The sequence below is a fragment of the Mobula birostris genome, chromosome 17 (assembly GCF_030028105.1).
Source record: "Mobula birostris isolate sMobBir1 chromosome 17, sMobBir1.hap1, whole genome shotgun sequence".
Classification (NCBI taxonomy): Eukaryota; Metazoa; Chordata; class Chondrichthyes; order Myliobatiformes; family Myliobatidae; genus Mobula; species Mobula birostris.
This window is the reverse complement of record NC_092386.1, coordinates 49,170,839-49,185,878: the sequence shown is the minus strand read 5'-3', so window position 1 is coordinate 49,185,878 and position 15,040 is coordinate 49,170,839. Positions and strand designations below refer to the sequence as shown.

Genomic DNA, 15,040 nt, shown 5'->3' with positions numbered 1-15,040 from the left:
TGGAAACTGAAAAATTAATAGAGGCCACATACCCTAAATTGGAGAGATTCTCTACTTCAGAAGTTCTGTTTTGGGAAAGTGCAAACAACTTTATTACATTGTGAGCAACAACTGGAGCTACTCAATGATCGCACAGGACACATTTCCAAATGACCAACTTCCTGATGGCAATTACCTGAAAAATTATTTTAAACTGAATGAATTAATTCACTTCACAGCACAGGTAAAAACCTCACAAATACTTAGGGAAATATGTAGAAGGCTTCAACGTCAATTATTTTACTCACAAAAATTTTCCATTTGTCCGCGGGCCTCTGAGCATGCAGCGTTCAGCATCATCTCGGGATTTCTTCCCATGAAACCAAGGCATTCGCTCATGGGCAGTTGTTGCAATTAGTTTCTCCAACTGTGGCTTTTGACTGATGATTGCTTGTTCAAGAGCATCCCCCTGCATATGGAAATAGAGTTTGTTTCACAGTTTGGCATGAGGGGCTTGATATCTATCTTCAATCCATTTTACAAATAGCATTTAAAAACAAAACACCCGAAATTAAATATCTTGCCACTCAGCATCACTCAAAAGAAATGTAGTGGATGCAAAATGCTTGGATTTCCAAAAAACTTTTAATAAATACCACAATTAGGACTTGCAACATGGGGAACACCTCTCAAGTAGACATTATGATAGCCTCAACATAGGAACTACAGAGTGTGGATAAAGTTAGGTAATATCTCAGAATGGAAAATGGTGGTGGGTGATGTCTCCCAGAAGTTAATGCTGGGACCACTGTTCATCACAATTCACAATAATAGATCTGGATGCATGAAACAGAAGTAAAATTTCAAATATGGAGACACCATTAGAGCATTAAGGTAGAAGTGGATGGCAGCAAATAAAAACAAAGATTTTAATAAACCTGTAGAATAGGTAATCTGTTCGCAAACAAGTGTTAATTTCAAAGAAATGCATGTTGCTGTGTATGTTCACATCAGCTTTGGAAACCAAGGATGTGAAGTTCAGCTCCATAATTGAATAATTCGGGTAACACAGGTGCTATTTCAGGCTCAAAAATGTGTGCATTATGCATTGGTGCACATCCTGGCACACTGGAAGTTACAATGCTGAAGGTGTTAACTGGTTCACAAACACCTTTCTGTATGGAAATCTACTGATAACTCATGATGCCAACCAGGGCATATTACTGATTGATGACAACATTGCCATAGTGGAGCTAAATGCTCTAGCTAAAACCCTCTCTTAATCACCTTCAAATGCTTGCCATGAAAATATATCCTCTTGAGTACTATCAACTGGGTATCAGAGAGAATTAATTACCATTTTATTAGAGATAGAGCACGATAACAGACCCTTCAAACCCATAGAGCTCACACTGCCCAGTTACACCTATGACTAGTCTACCTACCAACTGTTGTGTATTTAATATTTGAGTAGTATTGCAAATATACCATTAAACATTCTTTGTTGTTTACATCATTCATTATGGGTTACATGTAAAAGTATGTCAATGGCATGCTGTGTGTCATTATGTCACCATATCAATGCATGTGCCTCACTAAAGTAAAAATGAAACTAAGCACATGCATATCTTGGACTCCCTTGTTTTTCTTTCAATTAGCTTGATATTTTGGAGTTACAAAATTTAACAGTGGTGATGAGGAAGTTTTAAATGAACCTGAGATGACTTCCTACCTGCTGAACCACAGGGAGATATTTAAGATTTTAAAAGTGCAGCAAGGCATTCGAGTTTAAAAAATAATAGCACGTGGTTTCTTCAGAAAAGGTGACCACTGAGTTTTAAAAAATGCAGGAAACAGACAAAATTCATGGCTTCATAAATAGTGAGTACAGGGTGATAGTCATAAATTAAAAAAGCAAAAGAGGCTAGCTACATTGGAAAGAAAGATGTGCTCGATTGCACAAAATACAAGTTGACATTGTATACTGAGTGAAGGGCAGTATTCTGAAGTAGATAAAATAGTCAATGAAGAATAAGTTCCAGTTTCACTGAGTGCATTGGTGGGTGGAAAAACATATAGTTTGCTTAGAGCTTTAACTGCTCCAACCAAACCATCCGAAATGAGCTTTGCAGCTTTTGTGAAAGTAATCCAAGAGAAGTTAGAACCAAAACTGTTGTTGATTTCAGAATGCTTTAGGTTTGATAAATCGATTCAAAAGGAAAAGGAGCGTATTTCAGCATATGTGACTGAATTGAAGAAATTTTCTGAACATTGTCTGTTCAATAATGGGCTTAATGATGTACTGAGAGATTATTTAGATTATGGAATCTTACAAGAAAGCGCTAAAAAGAAACCCAGCTCCAAACTGAAGCACAACTTATATTTAAAAGAGCAGTTGAAATAGCTGTATCAATGAAAACAGCAGACAGAGATGTAATTGAGTTGCAGTCAAGAACAAAAGTGTGTGTGAACAAAATTGCAATGTTTAAACCAAAACTTGCCCGGCTGAACAACTGTGTTTCCATTGTGGCAGGGACTCACATACACCAAGTCAAGCAGATTTAAAGGCAAAATTTGGAGAAAATGCAAACAAGTAGGACACATACAAAGAGCATGTCAGGCAGACATAAATGAATGAAATATACAAGGAAGAGAAAATGCTAAAATGTCAAGTTACAGTTTCAAAAAGAACTAATCTGCATGCTGTTGATGAAAAATCTGATAATGATGAGAATGACACTGGACTGTGTAGCCTTGAAATTAACAGTATGAAAATCAACAATAGACAAGCAATAATGACAAATTAATTCAAATGGAATGGGACACTAGTTCGGCTGTTACAGTAATTCCACAAAATGAGCTTGAATGCCATTTCAAAGATACTGAACTGATGCCTGCAGATATACAACTAAGAATTTATACTGGAGAAAATATAATTCATGTGAGAATGACATTAGTAACAGTGAAATACAACAACTAACAAACCACATTGGACTTGTACATGGTATAAACAGGAAAACCAACATTGTGGGGCTGAGACTACTACAACTTGATTAGAAATCCATCCACCATTTGCATGCCACATTGCCTGCAATAAAGTCAACTGAAGGTGACTTAAGGTACTGGATGATGCCACAGTAGTGTTCAAGGATGGCATTGGAAAACTCAAGCATATAACCATATAACAATTACAGCACGGAAACAGGCCATCTCGGCCCTTCTAGTCTGTGCCGAATGCTTAATCTCACCTCGTCCCACCTACCTGCACTCATATCAAGGGTAAAATAGTGTTAACTGAAAACGCCACATCCAAATTTTACAAAGTCTGTCTGGTTCCTTATACCATCCATGATAATGTAGCCAGTGAGCTAGATCATATGAAGGCTAAAGGAATTCTTTCCAAGATTGAGTGGAGCCCATGGGCAATGCCAGTGATCCCAGTAGCTAAGAGGAATGGATTTGCCAGGATCTCTGGTGATTATAAGGTCACTCTTTTTCCTGGAGATCACAATTATAGGATCAAAGTCAAGAGGACAACTAATAATGGAAATGCTAATGAGTTGATCCGTTTACCTTTGGAAGAGGAAATGCCTGAAAATTTGACAAAAGAGAACACGCCTCTTGACTTATTCTCCCTAATACAACTCGAAAATCTCCCTATTACAGCAAAGATGATCCAAAGGGAAATCAGAAAAAATTCTTTATTGTTTCAGGTTCACATGGCAACCCAAAATAGTTGGAATGTGCAACAGAAATTCCAGTTCCCCCATTTTTACCAATGACCACAATGGTCTCGCCATTTTCAGGGGTTGCCTTGTGTGGCGATTGAGGGTTGTTGTATCTACCAATGCTGACAGCTAAAATGTTGGAGGAGCTACATGCTGGCATTTAGGTGTGGTCAAAATAAAAGTGTTGGCTTGAAGCTTTGACTGGTGGCCTGGGATAGCTCAGCATATTGAGCAGCTTAACGTGCACTGTTCAGGATGCCTGGACATCCAGGAGAAAGATATGTAGAGATGGCAGAACCACTTCTGTGATCCCAGAGTCAACTCCTACAACTAGCATGGAGGAACGTCAGAACGTGAGATTGCTTCACAGCCACAAGTCTCACCTGCCAAGCAGAATGACCTCCCTGGTCCGGAAAGACATTATCCCACAAGAGTAAGAGATCCTCCACAGTGATTAAATCTTTAGGCCTGAATTGGAGTTACGAAACATAACACGAACCTGTACATCTTTGGAATGTGGGAAGAAACCGGTGCATCAGGAGGAATCCCACACAATAGCGGGAAGAACGTAAAACTCCATAAAGATAGCGGCGGATGTTGAACCCGGGTCTCTGGCACTGTAATAACATCATACTAACTGCCTTGCTATCATGCTACAACAGTGTCTAAGGAAACTAGGAAGCAAATGAGAATTCCTTCTGCTTCGTATTGGGAGAATGGACATCAAAAGGAAGGGTGCATGGTATTGATGAGGGAAACCAAGAATCTAGAGCAACTTTGTGTCATACTTTACCTTCTAATGGAGAATGGCTCTGTTTCCTATTCATTGGAACAGAGAGGAATTTCAATGCAAAGAGAAGGTCTCCAACCCTTAGGAAGCAGGTAAACCTAGGGACTTGGAGAGACATTTGTCCTCCTCCTTGCCCATAACTTGTAATTTTATCTCATTGTTTCCTTTCAGCTGTTGGGTTTCCCAAATCCTGGAAATCCAGACAGACTTTAGTTAAAACTATACCTGAATTTAGATGTGATGCTCAATTTTCACCATTTTTCTTATTTTCCTGACAACCCGTACCAAGTATACAGACTGCCTGGGCTTTGTATCACCCAAGTTGAAATCTTAAACAGGTAAATTGGTTGCATTTCAAGTTTACATCTCATCTGACTCCAATCCATTTGATTTTTGAGATTAAAAGATAATACACACCAAGGTTCATAGTTCAAAGTAAATTTATTATCGAAGTACATATATATTACCATATACTATACTACCCTGAGATTCATTTTCTTGCAAGCATTCACAATAAATACAAAGAAACACAATAGAATCAATGAAAAACTACAGACGAAAAGGGACAAACAACCAATATGCAAAAGACAACAAATTGTGTAAATACAAAAAGGGAAACATAATAATGATCATAATAAGAATAATAATTGAGAAGTAAGTAACAAACAATATTGAGAAAAGGAGTTGTACAGTTCTTGGAATTGAGTCCATAGGTTGTGGAAACAATGCTGATCTCATTCTTGGAGTGAGTAAAGATATTGACTCTGGTTCAGGAGCCTGATGGTTGAGTAGTAATAACTGTTTCTGGTTCTGGTGGTGTGGGAGCTAAGGCTTCTGTACCTCCTTTCTGATGGCAGCAGTGAGAAGAGACCATGTCCCAGATGGCATGAGTCCTTAATGATGGATGCTGTTTTCCTAGGACAACTCTCCTTGTAGATATACTCAGTGGTGGGGTGGGCTTTACCTGTAATGGAGTGGGCTGTGCCTGCCCCTTTTTCTATGCTTTTCCATTCAAGGGCATTGGTATTTCCAAACCAGGCCATGATGCAACCAGTCAGTATTCTCTCCACTGTGCATCTATAGAAGCTTGTCAAAGTTTTAGATGACATGCAGAATCTTCACCAATTTCTAAGAATGCCGAGGCACTTCCATGCCTTCTTTGGATTGTCAGTTACGTGCTGAACCCAGCCTGATCTTTTAAAATGATAATGTCAATGAATTTAAAGTTACTGAACTTTCAGCTGTGTGCAAAGATATAAGCTGTAGTAATGAACCACAAGATCCATCAGCAAAACTTGGAGCTGTACATTATAGTTAAGTTATTTTAACAGCTTGATATCTCAGATGCAGTATCTGAGATATTCTTATAGTACCATTCTTATAGTACTGAACATTACATTTTACGGGTATGGAGCCTCATTCATTCAGATTCAAATTATCATTGGTGATTTGCTCAAATTAAAAGGTTCAATTAATTTATCTTTTTCTTATCCCTTATTTATCTCTCTTTCTTTCACACAAACACCTCTGTATTGTTCTGTACATATTTTAGCTTTAAGTTAAATATTCTAGTTTACAATTCCTAGTTCAGACTCTCCCTTAGGAAACTTTGTTTGTTGAAGACATATACAGTTGTTTTTCAGGTTGTATATCCTTTGCAGAGATTGATTAGTAACCACTGTTCACATGCTATAATGCTGTAGTCCCCAACTGTGTAGTGTACTCAGTCCATTGCCCCCTGCTCCTTCACAATCCCAGTTCACAGCCACTTCCTCCTCTGAACACACCATTCATACCACTTTGGACCATAAGACCATAGGATTTAGGAGCAGAATTAGTCCATTTGGTCCATTAGGTCTGCTCTGCTATTTCACGATGACTGATCTATTTTCCTTCTCACTCCCAATCTCCTACCTTCTCCCTATATCACTTTATGCATTGACTAATCAAGAATCTATCAATCTCTACGCAATGACCTGGTCTCCACAGTCTCCTGTGGCAATGAATTCCACAGGTTCACCACTCTCTGGCTAAAGAAATTCCTCCTCACCTCAATTCTAAAAGGATGCCCCTCTATTCTGAGGACGTGTCCTCTGGTCCTAGACTTCCCCACCATAGGAAGCATCCTCTCCATGTCCACCCTTTTGAGGCTTTTCAACATTTGATGGGTTGCAATGAGGTCATCCCTCATTGATCTAAATTCCAGTGAGTAGAGACCCAGAGCCATCAAACACCCCTCATGTGACAAACCGTTCAATCCCAGAGACATTTTCGTGAACTTCCTTTGAACCCTCTCTAATGTTCCCCCCCCCCCCCGAGTTGCAGCATCAAATCAAATCATAGCAAACATAACATGGGCTTAAACTATTTAGAAATAAAGAGACATCACAGAAAACTCTGTATCATACAATGTGTGATCACAGGGTGAAGGCAATTACAGGGTGGATTCCACGTAAGGAAAAATGTAAAAAATCAGTGAGAAAATAATTGGACTCCATTAGAAAACACTTGTTAAAATTCCTTGTCCAACCATTCACCTGACTATACCATAGAAATAAACTATGCCTTGTCTGAGAGCTATCTTTGTTCCTTTTCTTTCCATAGACCATTTAACATTCAAGACTATGAACCACTTGGTGGCTTTTTGATCACATTATTTGCAAAGTTTTCAAAAGAGTTCTCAGTTGTAACAAAGATAAATAAATACACTTGAACATTCTTACTCTGATATTCATACAATATTACAATAACAATGAAAAATCTGAAGGCAGGATAAACATTGTCTTTTTTGACAAGTGAATTGAGTTTATAAGTGAAGAATACTTCGCATTTTAAATTAATTTCAGTTACAATTACTCATCTTCTGTTTTTAAGACAGAGAGTTATCATAGGAAAATTGTGACACCCACCATACATGTTTTCTCTGGTGAATGAATAGCATTGCTTACATCTATTATACAGTGGATGCATTACTATTAAAGAACATTTCTAACCAACTGATAGTTTCCACAACTTCAGCTGCTTATTTCATACTGTAACCTTTCATCTTGTAATTTTATATCAACATTTAGACTACAGTTTCTGCAGAAACCATACTCAACTTGTCCACTAATCAAACTAGGATTAAGTGTAACATTCTACATGGACATCACGAATAGGAGGGTGGCTAAAGTGAGGGTTGGACCAAGAAGAAACATATCCCTGGGGATGGAGAAAGTAGGGGAAGTCTTTAATGAATATTTTTCTTCAGAAAGTCCTTGACAAATGTGAGGACAGCATAACACACTGGAACATGTTAACTTTAAGAAAGAAGATGTGCTGGAAGCCTCACAGAGGCCTGAAGGCACACACTCAGCGATTCAGGAACAGCTTCTTCCCCTCTGCCATCTGATTCCTGAATGGACTTTGAAGATTTGGACACTACCTCACTTTTTTAACATACAGTATCTCTGTTTTTGCACATTTTTAAATAATTCATTCAATATATGTAATTGATTTACTTGTTTATTTATTATTATGATTTATTTTATTTATTATTTTTCCCCTCTCTGCTAGATTATGTATTGCATTGAACTGCTGTTGCTAAGTTAACAAATTTCACGTCACATGCCGGTGATAATAAACCTGATTCTGATTCTGAGCGTGACTGAATTCCTCAAGATAGTGACAAGACAAATTGATGAAGGTAGAGCAGTAGGCGTGGTGTATATGGATTTCAGCAAGGCTTTTGACAAGGTTCTCCACGGTAGGCTCATTCAGAAAGTCAGGAGGCATGGGATCTAGAGATACTTGGCTGTATGATTCAGAACTGGCTTCCTCTCAGAAGACAGAGGGTGGTCATAGGAGGAGCAACCTATATACAGAGATTTTTAAATAGTATTTTTACATTTGGGATATTATTTCTATACATGGTATGCTTCGTGCTTCTTACCAGAAGGAAAAATAGCACCTTTCATGATTTTGAGATCCTATAAGAGGTTTAGGACTATTAAAGTTTGTTTGAAGTTTAGGAACCTTTGTGATGAATGAAGTTTCCATATAATGAACTATGTCATTTATACCAAATGATTGGGGGAATAAATGTTGGACATGATGTAAGCCATTTAAACAGCTTCAGTAGGAATTGTATTGCAGTTGTTATGTGACTGGATTAATAATCCAGAACTGATAAAGGCAACTAAGAGCCAATAATATTGGCAGGCGACAGCAGAGTTTTATGATCTGAGGTACAAAAGTGAGCTAATAATATTTTTATGATAAATAATAAACAAAACTTGTAACCAAGTTAATTATAATTTCTATATGTTAAACATTCTCAGAACTAGAGACAGAGAGAGACAGGCAGAGGTAGAGAGACAGAGAGACAGAGAAGAATGTAAGAATACAGCCAAAAATGGAATAGAGTGAAAGGCAGAACACACTGATGTTCAGGTGAGAGATTGTCCAGAGAGAGATGCTAGACAGTGAAAATAAAAGACTGGAGCTTGGCAATCGAAGTAAGGAAGTGTATAGACTTTTCAGACTGGAGATAAGTATCAAGTAAAGGTAAAGATTTATAAAGATTATGAAGAAAAAGATACGCTTTATTTGACACGTACATCAAAACCATACAATGAAATGTGTCGGTTTGTGTCAAATTAAATCAGCGAGGACTGTGCTCAGGAGCCCACAAGTGTCACCACGCTTGTGATGCCAATCAGCACGTCCACAACTCACTAACCCTCACTGTACATCTTTGGAATGTGGGAGGAAACTGGAGCATGCAGAGGAAACCCACGTGGTCACAGGGGGCACGCACAAACTCCTTACAGACAGCGGCAGGAATCGAACCCTGACATACATCTGCACAAACCACTAAACTACTGTTCCATTCAGGCATCAGCACCAGGACAACGGCTTCTCTAAATAGACAAAACTTTGAAATAAAGAATACTATTTGCAGCTAGAATTAAAGTTGGAGTCATCATGAACTGAGAAAGGTAATATTACATTTAGAAAGATAAAGACAGCCTGAGAGAATGGGTGGATGGGTAGCAGATGAAGTATGAAGCATTACATTTTGATGGTCAGAACAAGCATAGACAATATTAACCAGATGACAGGATTCTAAAAGGGATATCAGAAAGCTTTGGGGATTTATTGAAGCTGATAGAGTAAATTAAAGAAGTGATTAAAAACATATTGCTTAATAAATAGAGGCATTTAGTACAGGAGCAAGAAGCCATGATGAACCTTCATAAAACACTGGTTCAACCTCTACTGGAATTTTGGGCTCATTTCTGTGTGATTCTGTTTAGCAAGGATGTGAAGACTTTGTAGACCTGTGAGAGAGATCTACTAAGACTATTCCAGAGTGAAGAAACTTTAATTATTTGGATATTCTGGAGAAAATGGAATTCTTCTCCTTGGGACAGAGGATAGACTAAATACAGTAGATTAAAAGACATTGTTCCAATTGGCAGAGGCATCAATACCTCAATAGAGTGAAGGTGATTCTCAAAGAATAAGAAGTGACATGCGGAAATTATTTCTGTCAATGTTTTGAGGATCTGGGATGCACTGCCAGAGATGGTAGTGGAGGCAGAATCAATTGTAGAGCACAAAAGGGAACTGGATGAACTATCTGAAAGGAAAGACTTTGCATTGCAGCAGAGAAAGAGTTGGGGGATGCAACTAACTGGATGTTCTTGTATAAAGTTGGTACAGACCCATTGGATCGAATGGTCTCCTTTGGTGCTATGACAGGATCCTATGATTTAGTGGAAGCTGGGAGCTTAATGAATAACAGGATAAATAGTAAATCTTCTGAAGAAATGAAATTAAGTATTGTGGACTGAACAATGGAAGGTCTGAAAAGCAGGATAGATAAGTGAGGGGACAAATCAAGTACAAAAAGATAAATACATGGGACAAAGAAAGGCTGGATTGAGGAAAAGAGCAAGCAGAACTGGAAAAAAGGCAACAATTAATATCTAACATTCTTGAAATCTCACGAAAGAAGAAGAGGATCTTGTACTATCAGAATGCTATCTTTTGAGGAATGGTGCTAAAATGGATGGTGTCAGTCTAAATTTTGTATTTGTGTTCTTGACGAGGAATTTGAGTCCACAGGCATCTGAGTCAGAGATTGCTGTCACTGAGCCACGGCTGGCAAACTCCAAAGGATGTCGAAGGAAACTACCTAAAATAATTGTTATCTTAAGCAGTGTGACAAAAGATGCCTGATTTTTCATGGCAGTAAGTGAAAGCAATTTATCAGGATTGAATTCAAACCTTGATTGCATAGACTAAACAAGATAGGAATGTACACAATTTGGACTCCCCTTTTGTAATTCATCCTCATTGAAGTTAATAGAACTGAATTTCTGAAGCAGGATATTGTGTACGTTTGTTAATGCCTAGTACATTTAGTACAAGCAATCAAGTAAAAAAAATCTATTCAGATATTACTCATTGTTTACCACTAATGCATTGGTCATGGTCAGAGCGTGCTATTATTTGCTAATGTGTCTAGATATTCTTAAGGACATTGCTTAATTCATGCTCTCCAACAATAACCACATGACTATGTCATATCCACAACCATATCTGACGATGGAAATGCATCATCACGAACGTGTATCAGGAAGAAGTGTACCAGACATCACAGATCCCTGACCCATTATAAAAGGGGATTGTAGAGTCAACATTTCACACTTTTAATTGAAAAAGCTCACCCTGTATGTCACAAGTACAGTTCATTATTTACATTTGAAATTCTTCAAACTATGTGAGTTTTCCAATCATTTTGGAGAATCAGATTTAAAATCTGGAAATAAAACTCTTGGAAAAAAGTCATTCTAGTTCACTATTGGCTGTGGAGTTCATCCACATTCTGAGAATGAAGTTAACAAGGTAGACTGTGGTCTTCAATCTAAACCCACAATAAGCTTTGCATTAACTCTGCTAGTTCTATGTAAAGATGAAGTTATGTTGAGGTTAATGGGGAAACAGGATCTTCTGATAGCTATCACAAATGGTGAGCCAATGCTATCCAAGTTATTTCTTGCAATTATTGCGAAGTGCTAGTGGTTACAGCACAGAAAAAGACCATTCAGCCCAACCAAATTATGCCAGTGCTGTTGCATTACATGATCCTCTCCTCTCGCATCTAAACCCCTTCAAAATACTAATAATGGTGGAAAATTCGGCATATCAGGCTACTTCAGCGGAAAGAGAAGAAGAGATAAGGTTTTAAGTCTGAGACCCTTTGTCAGAATTAGAGTTCAAAAGACATATAGATTTGTAGTTTTGAGCAATGGTTAAAAAGAGGATATGAGGAAACTTCTTTTCTACTGAGTAGATATGCTGTAATGATTCATATGTTCCTTATGACAATTTCAACCATCCTAAGTTTACAGAAGATCTCTTGAATTCCCTATTGGGTTCAGCTACGTGAAAATAATTTATGCACATTTACTCAACAAAACTTTTTCGCAATTCTGTTACAAACAAGAGAAAATCTGCAGGTGCTGGAAATCCAAGCAACCACACGCAAAATGCAACCTTTTAGGACTGCTGAAGGGTCTCGACCCGAAACGTTGACTGTACTCTTTTCCATAGGTTCTGCCTGGCCCACTGAGTTCCTCCAGCATTTTGTGTGTGTTGCTCATAATTCTATTAAGTCATCTTTGAGTCTTTTTGCTTGGTATAAACTCCTAGTTCTGGGTTAAATCCATTACTTCGTCTTCTCTAGTATGGTACTCATTTATCAGGTTTTTCATAATGTGTAAACCAGATTGTTCACAGACAGCTTCAATGTAAATTTAACATGACTTATCAGCCTTTCAATTCATACTCTGCGTTCTTTACTTTAGAAGGCTAAGATGAGTAACTTCTTCTGGCGGTCCTTATATTCCAACCTGTAGATTCCTCATACTCCCATTCTCGGGTTCCTCTGTTCCTCTCCTTTATCTAGATACTCACATTGTAAGAACAATAAGCAGTCTATGTTCTTCCTACTGGAATGAATTACCTGTACTTGTTTACACTTACATTCTCTTCCTTTGTCTTTGTCAGCTTTAATAATAGCTTCCCCACTCATCCCTAAGTTGGTGTCAACTACAGTTTTAAAATGTACTTCTGGTTACTAATGTTAATGTTGATTATAGAAACATAGAAACATAGAAAATAGGTGCAGGAGTAGGCCATTCGGCCCTTCGAGCCTGCACCACCATTTATTATGATCATGGCTGATCATCCAACTCAGAACACCGCCCCAGCCTTCCCTCCATACCCCTGACCCCCGTAGCCACAAGGGCCATATCTAACTCCCTCTTAAATATAGCCAATGAACTGGCCTCAACTGTTTCCTGTGGCAGAGAATTCCACAGATTCACCACTCTCTGTGTGAAGAAGTTTTTCCTAATCTCGGTCCTAAAAGGCTTCCCCTCTATCCTCAAACTGTGACCCCTCGTTCTGGGCTTCCCCAACATCGGGAACAATCTTCCTGCATCTAGCCTGTCCAATCCCTTTAGGATCTTATATGTTTCAATCAGATCCCCCCTCAATCTTCTAAATTCCAACGAGTACAAGGCCAGTTCATCCAGTCTTTCTTCACATGAAAGTCCTGCCATCCCAGGAATCAATCTGGTGAACCTTCTCTGTACTCCCTCTATGGCAAGGATGTCTTTCCTCAGATTAGGGGACCAAAACTGCACACAATACTCCAGGTGTGGTCTCACCAAGGCCTTGTACAACTGCAGTAGTACCTCCCTGCTCCTGTACTCAAATCTTCTCGCTATAAATGCCAGCATACCATTCGCCTTTTTCACCGCCTGCTGTACCTGCATGCCCACTTTCAATGACTGGTGTATAATGACACCCAGGTCTCGTTGCACCTCCCCTTTTCCTAATCGGCCACCATTCAGATAATAATCTGTTTTCCTATTTTTGCTACCAAAGTGGATAACTTCACATTTATCCACATTAAATTGCATCTGCCATGAATTTGCCCACTCACCCAACCTATCCAAGTCACCCTGCATCCTCTTAGCATCCTCCTCACAGCTAACACTGCCACCCAGCTTCGTGTCATCCGCAAACTTGGAGATGCTGCATTTAATTCCCTCATCCAAGTCATTAATATATATTGTAAACAACTGGGGTCCCAGCACTGAGCCTTGCGGTACCTCACTAGTCACTGCCTGCCATTCTGAAAAGGTCCCGTTTACTCCCACTCTTTGCTTCCTGTCTGCTAACCAACTCTCCACCCACACCAATACCTTACCCCCAATACCGTGTGCTTTAAGTTTGCACACTAATCTCCTGTGTGGGACCTTGTCAAAAGCCTTCTGAAAATCCAAATATACCACATCCACTGGTTCTCCCCTATCCACTCTACTAGTTACATCCTCAAAAAATTCTATGAGATTCATCAGACATGATTTTCCTTTCACAAATCCATGCTGACTTTGTCCGATCATTTCACCGCTTTCCAAATGTGCTGTTATCACATCTTTGATAACTGACTCCAGCAGTTTCCCCACCACCGACGTTAGGCTAACCGGTCTATAATTCCCCGGTTTCTCTCTCCCTCCTTTTTTAAAAAGTGGAGTTACATTAGCCACCCTCCAATCCTCAGGAACTAGTCCAGAATCTAACGAGTTTTGAAAAATTATCACTAATGCATCCACTATTTCTTGGGCTACTTCCTTAAGCACCCTGGGATGCAGACCATCTGGCCCTGGGGATTTATCTGCCTTCAATCCCTTCAATTTACCTAACACCACTTCCCTACTAACATGTATTTCGCTCAGTTCCTCCATCTCACTGGACCCTCTGTCCCCTACTATTTCTGGAAGATTATTTATGTCCTCCTTAGTGAAGACAGAACCAAAGTAATTATTCAATTGGTCTGCCATGTCCTTGCTCCCCATAATCAATTCACCTGTTTCTGTCTGCAGGGGACCTACATTTGTTTTTACCAGTCTTTTCCTTTTTACATATCTATAAAAGCTTTTACAGTCCGTTTTTATGTTGCCTGCCAGTTTTCTCTCATAATCTTTTTTCCCCTTCCTAATTAAGCCCTTTGTCCTCCTCTGCTGAACTCTGAATTTCTCCCAGTCCTCAGAAGATTGTGACACTGATCATTGCATAGCATCGTTGCCACACTTTGACAATTTAATTAGATTTGAGATGGAATTTGACTAATTTGCTCTCCATTCTTCTCTCCACACAAACTGCTGCCTAACTTAACCGTTTTTGTTTTGCAGTTTTCCAGCATCTGCAGTGTTTTAGTTTTCTACCCATTCCACTGTGTGCCCTCTGGCTCAAGGTATTCTGACCGTTGTCATGGGACTTTATTGAGAGCTTTTTGGAAATACAAGTACTTCAAATCTACTCTGTCAGCCTTATTCAACCTTATAGTCACTTTATCAAAGAATTCTGTAAAGGTTAGTCAAGCATGACTTTCCCTTCTGGATTACATACAGAATTTTTTTTTAATATTTTCAGTTTCCCAAGGTTTTTCAGTCACATTTTTAATTAAGTATTCCACAATGTT

The 15,040-nt window shown here is 38.8% G+C and overlaps 1 protein-coding gene across 3 annotated transcripts in view; it reads right to left on the bottom strand.

The window, feature by feature from the left end:
• syk (spleen tyrosine kinase) overlaps positions 1 to 15,040 on the bottom strand; it is a 131,942-nt gene that overhangs the window by 70,525 nt on the left and 46,377 nt on the right. For all 3 annotated transcript variants that reach the window (XM_072281690.1, XM_072281692.1, XM_072281691.1), the window contains exon 3: positions 288 to 448. In XM_072281690.1, coding sequence (XP_072137791.1) covers positions 288 to 448 — 161 coding nt within the window. The remainder of the gene's footprint in view (positions 1 to 287; positions 449 to 15,040) is intronic.